Source organism: Falco rusticolus, chromosome 2 (genome assembly GCF_015220075.1).
Source record: "Falco rusticolus isolate bFalRus1 chromosome 2, bFalRus1.pri, whole genome shotgun sequence".
Taxonomy (NCBI): domain Eukaryota; kingdom Metazoa; phylum Chordata; class Aves; order Falconiformes; family Falconidae; genus Falco; species Falco rusticolus.
This window is the reverse complement of record NC_051188.1, coordinates 11,778,351-11,800,594: the sequence shown is the minus strand read 5'-3', so window position 1 is coordinate 11,800,594 and position 22,244 is coordinate 11,778,351. Positions and strand designations below refer to the sequence as shown.

At 39.7% G+C, this 22,244-nt stretch overlaps 1 protein-coding gene across 7 annotated transcripts in view; it reads right to left on the bottom strand.

The window, feature by feature from the left end:
• The window catches only part of CEP295 (centrosomal protein 295), a 76,821-nt gene that overhangs the window by 29,981 nt on the left and 24,596 nt on the right, over positions 1-22,244 (bottom strand). For 3 of the 7 annotated variants that reach the window (XM_037376212.1, XM_037376215.1, XM_037376216.1), the window contains exons 1-9: positions 16,733-16,811; positions 14,882-15,014; positions 12,510-12,710; positions 11,112-11,236; positions 10,099-10,192; positions 4,842-4,955; positions 3,310-3,450; positions 2,005-2,188; positions 11-202 (exon numbers count right to left, since the gene is read on the bottom strand). In XM_037376212.1, the coding sequence (XP_037232109.1) occupies positions 11-202; positions 2,005-2,188; positions 3,310-3,450; positions 4,842-4,955; positions 10,099-10,192; positions 11,112-11,236; positions 12,510-12,710; positions 14,882-14,989 (1,159 nt within the window). In that variant the 5' untranslated portion in view covers positions 14,990-15,014; positions 16,733-16,811. The other 4 variants (XM_037376214.1, XM_037376213.1, XM_037376217.1 and 1 more) reach the window with 4 other exon arrangements.

Below are 22,244 nucleotides of genomic sequence, written 5' to 3'. Positions count from 1 at the left end.
AAAGCTTTACTTCCTGATTCACTAGGGACCTCCTCTTCTATCATCTGTGCCGATACTTGTCGAGTACCACAAGCAGATTCTGGTTGAGTGTCACAAGCAGATTCTTGTTCCAAAGAGATATCAAGATCATTATCTTTAGATCTATCAGAAGGGGCTGGCAAAGGTTGTGGCTCAAACTGCAAAATCAGGCCTCCTTGCATTTCTGTTTAAAAGACAACAACTACATAAAATGACCAATTCAAATAAAAAGCAAACAACACTGCAAGACTACACTCATCATACAAATCCCCAAGAGGTTCAAATATCAATAGCTTGTTTTACAACAGATTTAAACCAACTATTGTTTTTTTTTCCAACACACGATTCAAAATTGTATAGATCATTAGCTATCAATTCAGAAATGCTACAGGGTTTTCCACTAGAACATGCTGTCTTTCAGAATATAAGATAATGTGATAAAAGGCACATCTTTACACAAAAAAGCAGCACAGGAACAGCAAGACACAGGATCCCAAAAACTGCAGGAAAGAGAGGCACCCTGACCTGGCTGTTCACAGGGCTGCTACAGGAGAGCTACTGACGACAGGGTCAAGGTGTGAAATCCTAGAAGATGCAGTCCACAGTTCTCCCACATCACCTTCCCGACACCTTACAGTGGTGTGGGATGTGTGGGAAGATAATCTTGGGATTGTATGCTTATTACAGATATTTAGGGGAGGAACAAAAGACAGGGAAAGGAAAGGATCAAGTTGGTCTGGGGAGGAACAAGTGTGAGAAAAAATATAAGAATAAGGGGATAAAATGGGCCAGTCAGAACACTTGACTGACTGTGCACTGTGCCTGACAGTCTGCCCTGTCTTCTCACTAAATTCAATTTCTAGCTGTTTTCCTGGGTGAGGAACCCTCTGTTTTGTATGCATGTGTATGTACACATATGTAAGGGCCATCAACTGCAGTGGGGACCAAAAGTCACAGGGGCACCTGTGTCCAGAGTGCTACCAACTGCAGTGACCAGAATGAGCGCATACTACACGGGTACGAGTATCAGCATGCAGTGGCTAGAAAATTGCAAGCCAGACTAGAGATCAAGAATGATAAGAGGCTTAGGAGCTAGGTGTCAAGGAGTTAAACAACTGAGCTGGATACCAGAGAGATCAGGAGATCTGCAAGTTGCCTACTAGAGGCATGAGATCCAAGCATCCAAGCCAGCTACAGGGGAGACCATGGGGTCCCAGGGTCAATTAAGAAATGCCAGCACACATGCATGCATCTCAGAGCTAAATGCAGACAAGAGGATCCAAGGTCAGTTACTGGGTAGATTGAGTAATGTCAGTTACCACTGTGATCAAAGCATGTGCATGTCTGTGCATACATTCACATACCCAACTGGGTCTGTGTAGCAACAACTGGAGCAGAGCAGCAGGCCTTGGGGGTTCACATGTCCAGAAGCCAGCAACTGGGGAGACTAAGGATCGAGGGGCAGCTGCTAGGTACAGTGAGTCTAAAGCCACTTACTGAGTGGTCCATAGCACATCTTTGAGCACACGTGGCCATGCGAGGTAACTGGAACACTACAGGGTCCAGGATGAGTTACTGGGTAGACCAGGTGTCCAAGACCTGTTACTGTGGGATGCACAGTGTAATGAGTGGAGACCTGGGATGCAGGGGACAACTACTGCGTAGACCAAGTGTCTAAGATCAAGTGCTGGAGGGATCCGTATTGTATATATGGACATATATGCCACTAACACACCTGCCTCCTGACCAGCCAGGGCACCAAATAGGATGAGGCCATTTGTGCTGTTTGTGCTTAATGAGCATGCTGTTTTTCTGTGCTGGCCTGTGCGGCCAGCTGTGTGCCTGTGTACTGAAAGCCTGTTTGTGTGTGTGCCTACTGTGAATACACACACAGCCTTGCTGCCAGCTGGACCTGGGAACGGGCAGCTGCAGCAGCCTTTCCTCTACTGGCCTAACAGATTCAGCAACCTCCAACAAATTACTTACTCTTGTCTTCACTGTACATATCCTCAAATGCAAACTCCAATTCTCTCTGCCATTCTTCTTTTAGTTCCTTGCGTTTGTATGCTGGCAGAAAAAGCTGAGGTGGCATCTGTGCTACAATCTGTCTTCTGTGCATCCGATCCATATTCTGCATCTGCTCAAGTTCTTTCAGTAGCCTCTCCCTCTCCTTCCAGCACAACAAAGGGATAACACAAGCATTTCATGTTCACATTCAGACAGCCATGTCAAGTCTGATAAAATACTTCCATTTGGTTACCATGAAGTTTGTTTAATCCTTAATGTTTAAAGTTAAATTTTATTCTAGGGAGAAGATGCTTCCTCAGGTGAAGACTGTGACCTTTAAACACCAGTCATCAATACTACCTAGAAGATCTGATGTTAAATAACATCTGACTGTACTCCTGTAAGCAACCTTTCCTCAACAGAATTTAATCTTCTGTTTTGCAAGGTAAATGAGTACTTCCGTTGGCAAGTTAACTTTTGTTAGTATATAATTCAGCAATTCCTACTTTTTAAGACATGAACTAAATACTCTTGGCACACTACAATTGTATATGAAAGCTGTTTAAATAACAGCTTTATTTGAAGTTTGGTTGGTTTTTTTTTCCTGTTAACTTAAGAAGCATCAGTAACATCTCCATAGTTCCCCTTTTAGTTAGGTTACTCATACAATGCCAATCATCTCTCAACTAAAAACCAGGAAGCTTTTGCTATTTCAAGCCTCCAAAGATACTTGTAAAGGTAACAGATAGTAAGACAAATTTTAGAGCATACTTCTAAGTATTTACCAATAGTTCAGTTTTTACTTCTTAAAGGAAACAATTTCAGTATTTCCAGACTTAAGCAGTAACAGAACCTGAGTCTTTAGGTAAAAACTTTGAAAAGGTTTAAAAAATAAAACAAAAACACTCTGCTGCCTTCTTCATAATGAATGCATTTTTTTTTTTTTAGTTTGAAGGACAGAATAATCAACTCCAACTAAAAGCTGATGTAGAAAAGTAGAGCTCATCACCCATTAAAAAAATTCAGCTTGATTACTACCAGCTGGTTAATAGCTGGTCAAACATTAAGATAACAAGAATTAATGGACGTTCCTTCATTCTCCCTCCTTCCAGATAGCCAAAATAAGCAGACAAGAGTTTAACGTTTTTAAAACACATTCTGAAAACTTCATTTAGTCCACCAATTTTCCTCCTGTAACTGTAATTCTTTTACTAATCACCTGCCTCTAACTTACTTAACACTGGTCATTTTGACATTTAAAACAGGCACAACTACTTGGCCTACCTGAGCCAAATGCACCTTCTTCAAGGCATGACTTCCTCTGAGATGTGCCTTTTCAAGCTGCTCTCTTCTCTCCCTCTCTGCCTCTCTGTGTAGTTCCTCCAAACGTTTTCCTTCTTCTTCAGCTGCTAACCGAGCATCTGGCTGGCAGTCAATCAACAGTTTAGTCCATGAATTTCTTTGTGGTAGTTTAAAGCATATGTAACAATAAATAAACGAGTAATTCTGCAGCACAAGCACTTTAAAAAAGACAAACAATGCCAATGAACACCCTTGAAGATTTACAATTTTTAGTTGCAAGCAGGACCAAACTAGTTTTTTACTTTTGAAAAAAAAAAATTAAAACCCATCTATTCACATATTCCCTAAGTGTGGGTATCAAAATGTTATAGTTTCAAGCTGTACATAGGACAGACATTTGTATGATTTATTTGTTATAGCAGAGTGGTTATTTTTCGTACAAAGTAAAATGAACAATATAGCCAATATTACAGATTGACTACTTTTACCCTCATGATATTGTTTTAAACCTGGGGGAGGGGGAATCCAGAAGCATTTTCATTCTCATTTGGGAAACCAGAAACAATCTGCAATTTTTAAATAAGAAAAATCTTACTAACACATGAAAATTAAAAAATAAGTAAAAAAAATAAATTTAAAAAATCATTGCACATAAGCAAGGCTATAAGGATTAACATTTTGGAATTTTCCATGACAAAGCTAAGCAAACCACATTATCTCCCTCTTATTGTTTTGGCCTAGTCCTTCAAATGTTAAGAAAACCTAAAACTTCAGGCATGAAGTATTCATTCATGCACTGAAGAAAATCATTCACAAAAACAAATTTATTGATATTTTCTAATCTATAAGAGGTTGATCCAGAACAGGAAGGAACTTAGACTGTGGTTTCACAGCACCAATAAACCAAACTGTTGTTCAGTTCACTTTTCAATAGCATTACCTTAATTAAAAAATTGCCTCTAAAGTTAAGCTCTTGCTCCATCTCTCACTTTTCAGGGTCCTTCCCTTCTTCTGATCTGACTTTGGTCTTTGTCTGAGTGTACTGTAAACTGGAGTAAACTTTGACATTTGGCAAAAATCTATCCATAGTTCTTTTTCCCAAATTAAGACATCTGCCATTTGGCAAGCTGAAGCCATTGACTCCGTGAACAGATGAACACAAAGACACGAACACGAGATAAAGACTGAGAATACATAGCTAAAAAGGAGGGAAAAGAAAAAAGCAGGGCAATGGCAAGTATTAATTCAGCATAGGCCACAAATTTGTGTCTCCTGATGTTATGCCAGGGGTCTGTTCACGCAGGACTGTCAGGTGTGATCCCACAAGTGACTGAGCCCATGTCAGGCCTCACAAGTTTACCCATCTACGATTCCAAGACATGCAATGGCTGCTTTATGCAAATTTGTATTTTTAAACAAGTTAAAGAAAACTGAATTGCTAATATCCAGAACACTGCACGCAACATAAAGATAGATATATGGATGCAGTACCACAAACACTTGGAGATAATCACCTGATCACCATTCACCTCTCTGTCCACGTAAGGCTGGCAAATATGGTAACGTGTAACAGAAAAGTTGTCAGCACTATAGGGCTTCACTGCAGAATTCTTTTTCACTTCAAAATTCTAGGAAGAAAAGTACACATACAGCTGTATCGCAGTATCTCTACCAAAGCAAACAGAACACAAGTGATGTGTATACTTAAATTAGTATTAAAAGAAAGCCACTTTCCCCAAATTCTCTCCTGAAAATATTGTTTAAAACTTTACATGCATTTAATAATTAATATCAGCACAATGCAGATCTAGAGGACTTAACAACTGAGAGCATCCAACAGCCTATGGCAACCTCCTCCACACAAACTGACATTCATCAAGAGCTCTACCTTTTTTGTGTGTGTGTGTGTGTGTTTCTAAAGCATTACCTTAATTAAAAGTACTTGAGTTTAATGTACTAATACAATTGCCACTTATAACAGCTGCCACTCACCTGAAAGCAGGGCAACCACAGATCTACAATATAATTATACCCAACAGCAAAATAACACTTCTCAAGTACAGACTTTCTTCATGAAACTCAGAACCATTACATCCAATTTAGTAGTTGACCATTTTCCATAACTTAACTGAAAAGTGTCTATACATATAATGCCAAGTATTTATTTTTTTAAAAAAGTTTTGGGTACACTACCACATTTCCTCTTGTCTGAAAGAGTCTGCACACTGAGCAACCAGACCCTCCCTCTTCTTTAGCTCACCCTGATGTTCTCAGTTGCAAGGTAGCCAGGTTAGGTAACTCAGTATTCTGTAGGACCTGCCTTTGTACTTCTAACATCTCCTCCACTAATTTTCTCTCAGCTTCCTCTTCTCTAAGCTTTCTCCTAAGAAACGATTCTTACGCACATTAACTAAACCAGCAAGTTTCACAGCCCAAGCAGTTTAAAACTAGCATGACTGTAAACAAATGCACATACACAAAGAGCAGCATTAATCTCAGGAATACCTTAAACTTATCTGTACGCAAGATGAGGCATAGAAAATTTCAGTACTGATTCTCTCTTGCTATTTTATAAAGACGGTAGAAAAAGTCATCTTTAAATTAAAATCCTATGATATGAACTAGTTCTAGCCTTACCAACAGAACTTCAGTAATTTATGGTTCTTAAGCAAATGCATGTTATGCTAGTAGGAAGAAAAAAACAAACATAAATACAAATAAAAGCATGCCATCAAGAATTTAACTTTTATTTGTACATAATGCTGGTTAAAAATTGCTAACTTTCTTAATAAATCATAATTGTAACAGATAAACATTAACCAAAATGCTTGCAGATACCAATTATAGCTCTGAAAACAGACAAGTCCCATGCCTAAACCTCATTAGCCAGATCACTGTTTGACCTACAGTTTGTTACTTTCAGAATGTATAATTAAACTTCAGTCTGCTGAATCATTTAAAAAAGAAAGTAAAACAAATCAGTAATTAATAGTTCCATGTAATCAACCACATGTCCAGAATTTTATTCAAAAGCTGTGAAGATGTAAGAATTATTTTGAAGGCTACAGCTAATGTCAAAAGCAATTTAGGTTGAAAAAAATACTTGCAACTTGGTTACACCACATGGTGGAACCATGGAAGTTAAGAATCCACCCCTACTTCCATCAAGAGTTTTGTAATTCCCACTTCCTCTACTTTTTTAGGAAAGGTAAAAAAAAAAAATACTTCTATACTAAAATCTGGCAAAACTGGAGCAGCAATGTATCATGAAATGAAAAAAAAAGAACAACCAACAACTCTACAAGTGTTATGAATTCTCAAGAAGAGTATAGTAACATTTTTAGGTTGTACTTCTATTACATAAAAATCTTACAGATCATATAAAAAATTAAGTTCAGAAGAACTCTGTGACGCTTGTCAATAAAATGGTGGTTACAGTTTCACTTCAATTAAGTAACTTAACAGTTGGTCTAATTAAATAAGGCCTCAATGCCTAAGCCATCCTTCTGAGAATTAAATTTGATTATGACAATGTATCTAGAGTAAAAACTTTTTTTTTGTAACTGGGTAAAGTAACAGTAACAGCAGTACCTCCAGAGAATGTTTCTTACATTCTAAGTAATCCTGCAATGAACAGCACAACACTGCCCTAGCTCCGTTTTATGAAATTTTATTCAATTGTTGTTGCAACAGAGCGCCAGATTATGATTATAGTTGTTTCATAAGCTCTCTATGTAAATTGATTCAAGAAAATAAGCATGCTTATGCAGATGACCTTGTAATTTACAGGTTTTAAAGTTAAGCAATTCAAATTCAGTGCCTTTTGAGTAAGGCATTTGCAAGACAAATCCCCAGATTCCTGTCCCCAACCCACCCCTTAAACTGACAGTTAACATCGTTTGTCTCCTCCCTTTATACAGGACTAGGAATAAGCCACACTTCTAATCATCTCTGATCTTTCGATTACTTAGGATTTACTCCATGCAGTACATGGCACTCAGTTACTCTTCCAAGAAAACAACTTTATTCTTCACCCTGTGGCCCTTCCACCAACACAGACCTGACAAAAGGTTTAGATATGAAAATTAGGGAAAAGTCTCCAAATCAGCTAGTTTCTACATGGATCAAATTGACACACTGTGCTATATTTAAACAATGCAATCTCTTTCCTCAACAAAAATCAAACGTCTGTAGAACTGTTGATTCAATTTGCCATTATCAAAGCATGAACTTCTTAAAAGAAACAAACCCCTCTTACTATAGAAGATTCAGATGTTTGCAAACTCTGCTAAAACCAGCTAAAATCATGTTTGCTGAAAAGGTGAGTAAAGGACATCTGTTCAGGGGTAGAAAAGCATTAAACTGCAGAATTTTAGGAAAGGAAGTTATGATTCTGCAATACTTCAAGGTACTGACCCAGACCTGTCATCCAACATAATGGCAAATGCAATTGTACCAGAATCTGGGGAAACCTGAACAAAGTCTTCTTGCTTGCCCTGGTGAAAAAAGACTGAAGTATAAGAAGGAAATTCTGCACTTGTAAAATGGAAAGAGAGATGCATTACTGAGGTTATTAGATGAATAGTCTTACATAGTACTGTGTTGTTTTAGCTGCTATATCATCTACAGATATGCACGTTAACTGCAGCTGACTTTTGGTCACAAATTGTAAACTTGGTGTGTTGGGGTTTTTTTTTTGATGGAAAGCAACACACAACACATCCTAAACAGTCACCAGAAAACAATGCTGCAACCTCTCATGCTTTTCCAACAATGCTAAACTGAGCAACACAAGCATCTGAAAACCAGGAAATGAAGAGTCAAAGTTTTAACTGGCAGACTTCATCTGCTGTACAGCAGATACTGGGAACATGTCATGTGGAACAATGTAAAGCAGAAGAGCAGCATGAAAGACTGAATTTACCTGAACTGTATCATACAGGACCTTCTCTAATCTGTTCTAAATTCCCATATTGCATATACTTCACCAGAAATAAACCCAAACTTTACCATTCCCTTAAAACACTTGCTTTAGTTCTCACACTCATAGTCAATTTCCGAAAGAAAACCCTTGGGCAGCCAGCAAGGAGACCTACAGAGATGCATGTGCTAAGGGAAACAAATGAAGTATACAGGCACACCTTCTCCTAGTAATTCTGAAAACTGTTAAGGGTCAAACCTTATTCAGTTTTCCAGATACACCAGCACCAAAACCCTACCATATAACACACTATCCTGTACATAACATGATGGATGTAGCTGGGAAAAGCTTTGGTAACTTCACTGGCTCTGAGAGGGACTGGTATACTTTAATCCTTTCTTTTCTTCTCAGTGGTCTGAATATCCCTGACAGTCTGAAAGGGCACAACACAAAAGGCAACTTGAAACTCTGCATTAATGAAGTTACATTAAAATCAAATTTTCTGAAAGCTAATTCCAAAGTAAAAATGCACATAATGTTCTTCCTGCAGTTCAGATCCGCAATCCTACTTCTATACCTATGCAGAATCTCTCTGAAATCAAAGCAGCATGACGAGATAAAGTCATCATCCCCCCAGAAAGGGTACAGTATAGAACTGAAAACAAGGGTTTTATCTACTTTCCTCCCAAACAGCCTTAAGTACTGGTTTCCTATCAAAATTCAACAGACTGCCCTACATTTAGTATTCCCAACAAGAAATTGGGAAAAAAACCAAACAAAACAAAAAACCCTGCACAGCTAAAAAAGGTAGTACTACATTACAGAACTAAAAAAAAATATGTTACTACTGCAACATTATGACAGAAGGCTGAGGTGGTGCATACATGCTGAGAAAGATTACTGTAGTTTAATACCACAGTGGCTATTAAATGAAAATGAGATCACGATAAATTTTAAGACACATTAACCACAAAAATATCATCTCAGATGACAAGAAACAAAATCCACATGTAACAAGTGCTCAGAAATAAACAAATACCAAAGTTTAGTAGTAAAAAGTCTGCAAACACATAATTCCATTAATTTTCTTTATTTTTGCTGAACCATTCCCTTACAGTATGCAAACAGCAATTTCAGATATCCCGTTGTCCTGGTTTCAACTGGGATGGAGTTAATTACCTTCTTAGGTGCTAGTACAATGTTGTGTTTTGGCTTTGATGTGAGAACAATGTTGATAAGGCACTGATATTTTTAGTTGCTGCTAGGCGATATTTATACTCAGGCAAGAACTTTTCAGTTTCTCAGGCTTTGTCAGCAAAAAGGCTGGAGGGGCACAAGGAACTGGAAGGAGACACAGCCAGGACAGCTAATCCAAACTAGCCAATGGGGCATTCCACACCATGGGGCGCAGTGCTTGGTATATATACCCGGGGGGCTGGCCAGGGCGGGCGGATCATTGCGCCGGGACTGGCTGGGCATCGGTCAGCAGGTGGTGAGTAGTTGCATTGTGTATCATGTTTATTTCTTCCTTTCTCTCTGGATTTTATTCTCACCCCTTCTCCCTTTTCATTATAACTGTTATTGTCATCACTGTTATTATTGTCCTTTCATTTTTATTCTGTTTCAATTCCTGAATTGTTCTTACTTCACCCCTCAAGTGTTACATTCCTTTCCCACTCTCCTCCCCAACCCACTGGGTGAGGGGGAAAGTGAGTGAGCGGCTGTGTGGTGCTTAATTACCAGATAGGGTTAAACCATGACACCTGTTGCAAGGAGACAGACCAATAAATAAATAATTACATTATATTGTACCCTGAAATTGTGATCACTACCATGCCATGGATACATACCTCAAGAGGACGTGGTGGAGGAGGTGGCAAGCTTGCAACTTTGGCTGCTCTTTGTCTTTCCACTTCCAGAGCATGTTTACGTGCATTTGTTCGTCTTGGGCAAAAACACAGAAACGAACAAAAAATGTGTTGCCCCCCCCAAAACAAACAAACCAACCAAGCAACCAAAACCACCAAAAACCAAAACACATACAAAAGAGAAAATTAAAATTCTTCAAGCAACAATGACAGCACTGTGCAAAATAAAAGGCAAACCTAAAAATAAACAGATTCAGATGTACCCTAATTAAATGTTTGGGATGTAGGGATGGACAAAGCACACTGAAAAGCCAACAGAACTTATGCTGGAAGGAAGCACTTGGAAGTACTGCAAAAATGTTAATATATACAAGCTTCTAAAGAACAAAGCAGAATCCCCACTTTTCATTAAAGTTTTCAGAAAGCACTGTATCACTTTAACATATTTTAATTGCTCAAGTGTGGACAAAACTAAGTATTTAATCAACAGGTCTCAGCTCTACTCAAGCACATCCCCAAGAGTACACAGTTCATTTTTCATGCCAGGCCAGGTTTGGTCCAATCTGCTTAAAATAATAAAAAAACCCAACTAAACAAACAAAACCACTAAGAAGGAAGATCATGGCAAATGCAATAGGTCGTCTCATCAAGAGGGTAACTCTCCATCACGAACTGGCCTAAGAACATTTAATTTCTTATGTCACTGAATAGCTTTCAGCCAACAATCTAGACTCTAGAGAATATAGAGATGAAAAGCCCCCCACTCACTGAAAGTCTGTAAGGTCAGGTCATATACTTGACTTTTTTTCCTTAATTTTAAAACTACAGTTCTTACCAAAATCTGCAAGCTTTGTCCATGAGCATTAATGCTCTAACCCATAAAATTTCAAGATTAAAAGAGCTCCAAGCAAGAAGCATCAAGATTTTTTGTCTTTCACCTTTTGACATTGTGAAATACATTCTATGCTTAATAAAACTAGATAACTATTGCATACCGGGCTTGCTCATGAAGTAATTTTTCTTTTTGGTACTTCTGCTCTTTCAGGGCTTTCCTATGTCTCTTCTCTGCTCTTCGTTTCCTTTCCTCTGCTTGCTTTGCCAGAGCTTCTAAGTTAGGTTCCTTAACAATAAAATATTTCAAGTACTTAATAGAGGATTTTACTCACTTCTCACACTACCAGTGTGATATTTCAAATTAAGTACTCCTGGTAAGAATCACAAGCTCAAAATTACTTTCGACTGGATTAGAGTAAAAACACTTTAAGTAGTAACTTCTCCTTCTCTGCCATCTTTATTCTCTTCTTCTTTACCACCAACAGCAGCAAATTTACCCCATTCCTCAGCCATCGTAACGAAATATTGGTGTGGAAACTTTAGCTTCTCTCTGCACCTCTTTGATAAAGAGGGAAATATAAGTATACTGACAGATTTTAGCAAATGCTGACTAAACTGTACAGAGAAAGCATGTTACTACTTTTCAGTCATTAATTACAACAAAAATGTATCAACAGAAACATTTCTTTGCAATTCTCTGTTCTTATGGCAGTAGTACCACAGTTTTCCACAAACTCATCCATCCTAGCATCAGAAAGGACTTCACAAAGAAGTTGATTTAGAGACACTGAGATACAGAAAAGTATAATGATATTTTACTTGGGTTAAAAAGTCTGACTGATTCAGGAAGTAAGCTAGTTTGCAAAATTCATGCAAGAAATCTCTGGCACTGCTGATTTCTAAAAACCTGATTCAGAGTCAAACCTATGGAAAATTTCAACCCAACAACCTCAATGTTCTCTCAAAGAGAGCTCAGACAAGTTACCGGATTTTAAAGAAAGTGAAAATAGTTTATAGGTGCAAAATTAAGAAATGATACCAGTTTTCAGTCTAGGGAAAGGCTTTGGAAGCCCTTGCCAAAAGTTTCCAAGTCACCAGAACACCCAAAGTGGAAAAAAACCCACATAACAAAAAAAACCCCAAACAAGAGTTAAGTATTTTCTTAACCATACAAAAGATACTGGTACATGGTAGAGAAAAAAAAGTTACTATATTACTGGCATACTTGAGACAATGATTCACCATGTGCAATTTAGTCAAGTACAGACATACACTATCATTTATGTGTACAATCTAACATAAACAAAAATAAGAATAACTTCAAGAGTTTGCACAGCAGAAGCCTTAGCACACGGGCCTGCCAGACCACTTAACCCTAGCCTTGTGGAAGGATACCTGCAAAAAAGTACATAAACATTTTTAAGAAGTTTCCATTCTTAAAAACCTGTTGGTTTAGGTATTAGGACTGCAAGACCAAGAATATTAAAAAAATCCAACATCTTGGTACTTCTAGAACATCAAGAATTTATCTGACAAGAATATTAATAAGTTCCACTCACATTCTCCTTGGCTTGTCGGTGACCTTCACCAATTGCTCTTAAGCTTGATAAATAGAGTTTTTCTAGGGCTTTCATCTTTTGATCCTGTGCTTTCTGCCATTCAGCTCTCAATGCCTCCTCTAGCTGATGCAGTTGTTCTTCTCTTTTCTGCTTTACTTTCTGTCTTATCTGCAAGGCGATGTACTTCTGTTGCTCTCTAACCTGTAGAAATAGCATTTAGGTTTTGTCAGCAACTTAAAAAAGCACAGTATTTTTTGCAGCAAATCTTTCCACAACATACACTATCCTCCCTTCAGCTTTCCATCTCATCTACTTTTCCAATACCAATCTGTCCAGAAACTACTTTACAGTTGCTGTTACCTTTTTCAAAAATTAATATATTAACTAATAAATTTAATGTTAGTTAAATGTTTTAGTTAAATGTTTCAGTTAAAGTCCAAATAGCAACATACAACTGATAAACAAACTGCAAACATTGCTTGGAAACATAGAACCATTTAAGCTGGAAAAGATTCCAAGATCGATGAGTCCAACTGTTAACTCAGGACTGACAAGTCCACCACTAAACCATGTCCCTAAGCACTGAATCTGTGCGGTTTTTAGAACACCTCCAGGGACGGTGTTCCCTGGGCAGCTTGTTCCAGTGCTTGGCAACCCTTTCAGTGAAGCCATTTTTACTACTATCCAATTTAAAACTCCCCTAGCATAACTTGAGGCCATTTCCTCTTGTCCTATCACTTGTTATCTGGGAGAAGAAGATCTATCACCTGCCTACAACCTCCTTTTCATTCCTATTACAACGCAACATGGTTCAAAGAAAATCAGCAACTATAATGATAATTGAAAGTCTGCTTACTAAGTTTGTCTTCCACTTTGTCTGAGAGAAGTAAAATTCTCTTCACTGAAAGGGAAAACATATCAAGAAAAAAGCCTAAAAGGGGTCAAAGATGAATGTCTTTGAAGATAACGTATTTTTTGAAGATGTGAAAGACTCGACGAGCTTGTGTAGGACAAAGCAAAGGAAGGCCAAGAAAACAATAAGAGAAATGGAGAAATAGCCCTGTCATCTAACAGCAGGACAGCAGAACAGAAATAGAACACGAGTGATCAACAGACATGTTCTGAAGAATATAAAGGTACTCTGCTCAGGCATTCTAAAAGGAGCAGTACTTAAAACCTTTAGAGCTATGACACATTGTAGCAATTCAGTTCATCTAGTGGAAGGCTGATTACCTATTACCAGCAGCTGCCTTTTTCTTCTGCCTGATCACTGTGAAGACACCTGCAACACTGTAAGAGGTATGAATGCTTACACTAGTGACACATCAGCAAGAGAAAGAAAACTGCACATTCACAGCCAAATAAAAATGGTAGATACTGTGAAGCTGGCAGGGAAGAAGAGATTCTGCAACCGATGCGAAAGGGAATCTAACAAACAGCGAAGGTACCGCAAGCAAAATATGCACTTAGCAGTAAATAAACAGGAGAAAAGGAAAATAATTCATAAACTAAATAGAATATACAATATGGGGGGGGGGGGGGAGGGGGGAGAGGAAGAGCGGCTGGAAAGCTGCCTGGTGGAAAAGGACCTGGGGGTGCTGGTTGACAGCTGGCTGGGCATGAGCCAGGAGTGTGCCCAGGTGGCCAAGACAGCCAACAGCATCCTGGCTTGTATCCAAAACAGGGAGCCCAGCAGGACAGCGGCAGTGATTGTCCTCCTGTACTTGGCACCAGTGAGGCTGCACCTCAAATAATGGGTTCAGTTTTGGGTCCCTTACTACAAGAAGGACACTGAAGTGCTGGAGTGTGTCCAAAGAAGGGCAACAAATCTGGTGAAGGGTCTAGAGCGCAAGTCTTTTGAGGAGCAGTTGAGGGAACTGGGGTTGTTTAGCATGGAGAGGAAGAGGCTCAGGGGCGACCTCATTGCTGTCTACAACTACCTGAAAGGGGGTTACAGCAAGGTGGGGGTCGAGTTGGTCTCTTCTCTCAAGTAACAAGAGATAGGACAAGAGCAAACGGCCTCAAGTTGTGCCAGGGGAGGTCTAGATTGGTTATTAGGAAAATGTCTTCACAGAAAGGGCTGCCAAGCATTTGAACAGGCTGGCCAGGAAGGGCCTGAGTCACTATCTCTGGAGGTATTTAAAAAACACGTAGATGTGGTGCTTTGGGGCACAGTTGTGGACTGGGCAGTGCTGGGTTAATGGTTGGACCCAATGATCTTAAAGGTCTTTTCCAACCTAAACAATTCTACAATTCTATAATATTATGACCCTGAAATTTAGCTTACATGAAATAAATCTTACAGTTATGTTTCCTAAATTATTTGTTACATCATTAAATGAAATACACAACATGCAGAAATACAGGCATACTTGCTGTAGCCTCAGTTTTCTTCTTCTTTCATACTCTTCTTTCAGAAACATGGTTTCTTCGTTAGGACTAAGCCTCAATTTCCCAGCTTTTTCAACTTTCCTCTTCATCTTTGGAATGCTGAATAATCAACTTCTATAAAAACATGAAAAACAGAAATTGTGCATAAATTACATAGGTAAGCCATCTATAAAAAACAGATATTGCCATAATCGTACAAATCTGTCATTGTATCTAGGAGTGTGAGCTACAATTGTTCACATCAGAGCCAATGCCAATGTTGTTGAGTACAACTGAGACAGTCTTTGTCAGTCATAAAATGTACTGCTTTTGAACTATTACGCTATGTAGTAAACCCTGCAACAGTATTACATTCATATTCTACACCATGGAACAGACATGTCTGCCAAGTGAATACTGAACACCATTCCACTCCTGAGAAGATAAAAAAACCCTAAAACTTATTAAAAACTACACCACACAGTAAAGCAGACTGGTCACTTAGATTTATACTGAAACATTCTCATAACAGTTTTAAGATACTGAGTTTGTTAACATTTTGTACTGTAGTCCAAGGTTTTCTGCCTTGAAGACTGCGAAACTCCAACAGTCTGCATGCCGAGCATCTCACTAGAATGCTAAACTTGCTCACCGACAATTTTTTATTCAAGTTTTCTTAAACAGTCATTTCAAATGATATTTCCCTGTAGATTTCACTGTGGAACCAGGATCTGCTAGTTCTACAGATTGCTTCCCATTTTCCTCGCTATTGTAATTTTCTTCTGCACAGCAAGAATTTTTCAGCTGTCCTTTTTAAAAACTCCTGCAAGTATTTATTTGATCTTTAAATAATTATGTCCTTGATAAGTGTCCCAAAACCAACCAACAAAGACTTTCAAAAGCCACCGTTTAGTTATAAAAGTCAAAAGCTTATTACTAGTGAACAGTCCACACAGCACAAACAATTTAACCAGCATGTTACACCCGGGAAGATTTCTTTTCAGTATTGTAAATAATAATAAAAAAAATTAACAAAACTCTAAAGAAATCAGGTGGGGTGTAAAAACGAAATAATTATCTATAAGATACTTTTGATACAAGGTTATTAAGCAAATGAATCCCAAGCTCATTACAGGATAAGCAGGGACATAACATATATTCCTGCTAGTCTTCCCTTATTTGGCTGATGAGGTACAAAACATAAGTTTATCAATACACGTAATTAAGGAGCAAGTTACTACACCCCCACTATCCCCCCCCCCAAAAAAAAAAAAGTTTAGAGAATGAACAATACAAAATTCAACTCTAACACTTCAAGGGTAACAGCTAAAGTAGATAACGCAAACATCAGAGTAAATCGGTCAATGTTTATACAGATTCAGTTACAGTACAAAGCAATCAGTAAATACACGATAGCTAAAGCTATGCCAGCCTTCCCCGGGAGCACCACGCTACAGAGGTCCCTGTAAGCAACGTTAACACCTCTCCCGATCTCCTGCCCCGGAAAGCCAGCCAAACGCACCGCTCCAGAGCCGGAAAGAGAAGCAGCAGAGGTAAAAGGTAAGGAGCAGGGCAGCGCCCCGGCCGGGGCTCAGACCTGAGGCGGCGGCTCGGGGGCGCTAAGGGGGCCGGCGCACGCAGGAGCACACGCAAGCCCTCAGGGAGAGCCCCGCCGCCAGCGAGCTCTACCCAGAGGGCCCCGGGCCCGCTCGGGCCGCTCCCGCTCAGCCACCGGAGGAGCCACGGCCACTGCAATTCGACGAGCCCGAGCTGAGGAGAGACGATGCGGAGGGAAGGAGAAGGAAAAGCGCGCCCAGGGAAGGGACGCGGAGGGCGCGGCCGCCCACACCTACCCGCCGCTCCTCCCGCCGCCAACGGGCCCTCGCGGCCGCCGTCCCACCAATGGCTGCCCCCCCGCCCCCCGCGCGTCACCGTCACCGCTCGCTCCCAGCGGCCAATCACCGCCGGCGCAGCGGGAAACCGAGCGCCACGGCGGGACGCGCCCCCTGCGCATGCGGGACACCGCCCTTACCGCCGCCCCGCCCCACGCGCCAGCCGTACGGAAGCGCGCATGCGCCACCGCGCCGCCCTCCCCCCGCCCCCCCGTGCGACTGAGCCCCGCCCCTGCCGCCGGGCGACCAATGGGAGCTGCGGGCAGCCGCGCCCGGCCCAAGGCGGCGCGTACAAAACGGTGGCTGCGGCCGGGGCGGGTGGATGGTTGGTTTTCTTTTCTGAGCCCTTCGTTCTCGGTTGGTCCCTGCTCAAGGGCTGGTTTGTATGGGCTTAGCGTTTTGTGTGCTTAATCATATAACCTCAGTATATATTTGAAGGCATTTATTATTAGGGTTTTCTTGCAGCGCTATATCAGTTGGCCCCAGTCAGGGTTTTGAGGCACTGAAGCTCCTGTGGGATGAGTATTGGCTAAACTAGGAATGGTGAGGGAGTAGAGCAAAACTCAGCACTGCTAGTTTAATCTCTATGTAGCCTTCTTGTTCAGAGTTTTTTGGATGTGTGGTATCTGTACAAGGAGTGAATTTAGACTGACAGTACCCTAGACCTGCAGTGCTGTTCTGCCCACCTTCCAGGCTTGCATGTGGCTGCTAAAGCTGCTTCCACAATGAGTGGATCTGTGCTGCTATCTCAACATCATAACCAGTGCTGACCTCTTTTATAAATCTTTTTTTTTTAACTAATGTCTGCTCCTTGTAAGTCTGATGCAATACTTGTGTTTTTCCTTGCTTTCATCCTCATGTTTTGGTTTTCTTTCTAAAAGGGACCATTTATCATATTCTGTGAGACTTGCAGCAGTTGGGATTTAAAAGTGCAGTCATCTGATATCTTTGATTTATGAGAAACAAAAAACCCGAGCAAAAACTTGTTATTCATGTTCAGAGAAACAATTCTGCTGCAAATATGGTTGAAGCAAGACCAGCTGCACTGGACTATTTCTTTGCATTGAGTATGTTCCCAGGGTCCAAGCTGCTGCTGCAGAAATGGAAGAAATGCTTGTGACTTAACCGATCAGGCACAAATGAGATGACTGGTTGTCTTGTGCTGAAACATGAGGGGCAGTTTTTTCTAGAAAAAGGAAAAAATTATTTTGTACTAGGAAGTCACAGTAACCCACATGCCCCACAGGACTGAAACCTGGAGGGCTGAGATTACTTGGTAAAAATTAGTATGTGCATGCAGATGCATGGCTGCACAAGAAATATACTAAAAAATACAGAACTGCAAAACAAAAGACATGAGCATAGGAAGACCAGGTAACACAGCAGCTGAATGTGCTTACTTCCATACCTTTGGCATTTTGCTGCTAAACTGCTTTCTTATTCAGACTTGCTTTCTGTCAGATGCTTGCAACTTGCTGCAAACTGCTGATGGTAATAGCTGATACCAAGTTAATACCTGACTGTACATTAAAGACACCCAGATGTTTTGCAATATGCATATTGAATAAATTAAATTTGAGCAGTGCACTTCTAAATGTGTTTTCCAGTCTCCTTATTGGATTTTTTTTGTCCTTCAGCGTTTTCATTATGGCAGTGCTCTCCACAATAACATCTCTTCTAAATAGCTTTATCCTGCAGGTCAACAGGTAAAAAAAAAAAAAAAATTAAGACAGTCTATTAAGAGAGTAATTGAGATTATAGATTTTTAGAATCCTCTACTTATAAAATGTGAAAGAGGTCAAATATATGCTCCTCAATTATACTACTGGAAAAAAAGAGATTACGAAACCTACACGTGCTGGGTAAGAATTTTGTTTCAGGGGTGTTTTCTAGTCAATGTATTGCAGAATTATTTCTGAAAAGGGGGATTTAGCAGTCATTTTAATATTGTAATATTTTCTAATTTTTGTTCTACCTGTTTGAATTACAGTATTACAGGCCTGCATTAATTCTTTCCCCTGTGAAGTAGATGGTATTCCTTTTATAAAAGGTGAAGAGTGATACAGCAGTATCAGCGTATCTAGCCAGGCATATATAAACCTAGAGATAATGGCTCCCCTGTGCTTCAATTACCGGTCCTGTTTCTCCTGGGGGAAAAGAATGGTACTTGGGGGAGTTATCTACAAATTCCCAAGACAGCTGGGGGGAAATCTGAATTTCTTTTCAGGAATTGAATGTTTTCTATCCGTAAAAAATATCTTGCAGTGTGAATCTACATGAAAACACAGATTTAAAAGAAATCATTTTTGTTTCATGTGTTTGAAGTTGAAGAGGGGCTGTGTGACACTGAAGTCACACGTTGCTGAGACAGCCTGCAGTGCACGGTCGGGAGCTCAGATCACAGTACAGGCCTTCTGCTGTCCCAGACAATGGCTTTTGAGAGTGGGGCTGTCCACACTTGCCTATCACAGAGGATGTTTATTCTATCAGCAGATGAACCACTGCAAGAGATGTTGGCACAGGCACATTGCCTTGGTGTGCTCTGTGGGACCATTTAGTCTGAAAATAAGATTAGTGAGGCTGGAATTGCCTCTGTGTGCTCTAGGAGGAAAGATTCCCTGACTTGTAGGCAGGTTAAGCAGACCAGCACATGCAACCTATACCTTACTGCCACACAGGAGCACTTGCTCCTTTCTTCATTAGAAATTCTTAACTGGCCACTCATGTCTCTCACTTGCACAAGGAAAGGATGACCTTGCAGGCTTTTCTGCATCTTCAGCAGAGAAGCACTGGTTTTATAGGTTTTCTGAGATCCAGTAATGGAACAGTACAACCACCTGACAGCTCACCCTTGCGCAGGACTGCACACCCTGCATGAATTAAGTATTCTCCTTGAAAACCACTGAAGGAAGAGCTTTAAAGAAAGTGTCATATTCCGATAGTAACACCCCCATCCCGAGTCCTCTAACATCTCATTAGACAGTAACGCAGTTTGCTGTTTCTTGTCTCCTTCTTGCTGATTACTGAAGTATTGGAATGAAATGAGAACTTCTCTCAGTTTGAATTGGCTTTTTTCTGCATTCAGTATTCCTGAATGTCACATACCACATTATCATATGGTCTTAAATGTTTCACTATGGTTCATTTTGTTTTGATCTGTGATTACTTATCCCATGCTGTTTTATCTCTTTCAGCACCTGACACCAGACATCTAATTATCATGACCACCAGGAACTAACAGGATGTGGTTTTACAAAGATTTGTAATCTTCCAGTTCATACAGTCTCAAAACTGTAAAGTGTTTTTTTAAAGTAGTTTGCATTAAGTGTGTTTTTCACATGTAAGCTTTGCAAACATAGATGGAGTTTCCTAAAAAGGAAAAAAGGCTAATCTTTATTTTTGGGACTGACTAATCTGGTATGGTCAGTGTGTGTAAGTACAGCATATAATAGCCTCTGCCTGAGACTGATTTGGAGATAAATTTTCTTGACATATGTGGAAGGGTAGCTTTTGTTATTATACCCTGTGTCATGTAATAGAAGCCTGCAAAGCTATGCTTTCCAGTACCAAGGCAACTATATCCAGAGCTGTGCCTGTACGAATTCTCAATGTGCAGATTCTATTTATAAAAAGATGGTTAAAAAAAATGAAGTAAAATATGAGGCATAAAAAGCTATGTAGCTGGTAAAAAGATAATTACATGTAATTCAATTAAATGCAATGTGCATCCTAAAATTATTGTCATGGAAAGACAAAGAAATGGCTGTAAATTCAACTCTGATTTTATATATAAATGGTGTTGTCTTACAGAAAAAAACCCGCATGCTTTTCTATGACATTGGTCCAGAAGCTCTTATTATGGAACCAACAGCAGCCTTACGCAATGCCCATTCTCTATCATGAATGCCCCTGGGACTTCACCCAGCATCCTTAGCTCAGTTTAATGGTTTGGGTCTCCAGAAAACAACCAGCCTTGGGATGGTAAGAGCAGCACCAAGTGCTTAAGAATTTCCTATTCATGCATGAACTATGGTGCTGTGTAAGGTCATTTTAAAACGGGCTCTCAAAAAAAAGAACTCTCCCAAAGCTTGAGGCCAACAGAACTGAGCTGGATTCAGGGTTTTACAGACAAAAAGCAGCCTTGTGTAGCTATACTGCTGCATGTCCTCAGAACTAGCCTGCTTTGCTACTTGGTGATTCCAGTGTATGCAGAATTCTAAAATTCTTGTTCAGCCTTCTAAAACATATTGGAACCATACATAGAATTTTCTCCTATTGTTTTAATATGCATAGTAACTATGAGCACAAATAGGCCAATTATGCTCAGTTCAGTGAGTTTACAGCTGGTCTTCGCCAGCTTTCCTCAAAGACTGTGCCATATCTTGTTTGGCTAACCTTCCTTTGTTTCTTCTTGTAATATCAACTTTTATTCAATTGCAGAAACTATACTGAACATTACTCGCTTTATTGCAGGTAGTTTCAGCAGGAAATAGAATGGTGCTAGATTTTCTGGTATTTTCTTTAAATAAAAGACTCTATTCCAGCAAGATCTCTTAAATGACTTAAATTTTTACCTTGTAGAAAAGGACCTCCTTATGTGATTAAAAATGCTTTCTTAAGTTCAGTCCTACATTAGTAGTAAGCATTGTGTGTTCAGCACGTAGTACAGATGAAACTGGGAGAAAACAAGGTGGTTTTTTTCTAATGTTAAAATAATTACTTTTTCTCCAACCTAAATTGGTGGCTTCTTTTGTACTATTTGCCTCCTCCTTTTGATTGCTTATGTTTATTACATTGTATACAAGAGGTGTTGGAAGTTTTCACAAGTTTCAATTTCCCTCAGATGTGCATCCAAATGCCATGCTGTAAGCAATAAAATTAATGTAAGAACACTGTGAAGAGTAAGACTGAAGCTTAAGGCTTTGAGTCTAGACATCGCCAAAGAAGAGGTTAAAGGTTCTGGATGAAATCATAAATAGTCAGGTACTGTCAAATTAATGACTCATTCAATCACAGAATCTCAAAATTTCTTTTGTTGTCTTAATAGTCATTTATACATAAAGCAACTAAAAACGTGTGCTAGAGACTCCCCTTCCTTACTGCTGGCTTCTGCCATCTCTCTGGCAACTTCTATGGTGCGCAACATACAGGATAAGATATAGAAGGCAGGTGCCCTCTCAGTACAGGTCATTGTCCTTGGGTATCTGTTATAATATCTTAATGGTGTTTATGAAATACCAGCAAAATGTTCACAGTATAAAAGAGTGGATCCTGGTTTGATCAAGACCTTCACATTCTAAATCAAACAGACTATATGATCACAGACCTGTGATATACCAAATTACACTTCAACCACAAATTAGCTTTGATGTTTTCTTTAGAAGAAAAACTGATTATGTAGATGGAGTCATTAAAAGGCTTTATGGAGGAAATACGTTTCAAAGAGAACCTTACAAAAGGAACTGATGGTGAA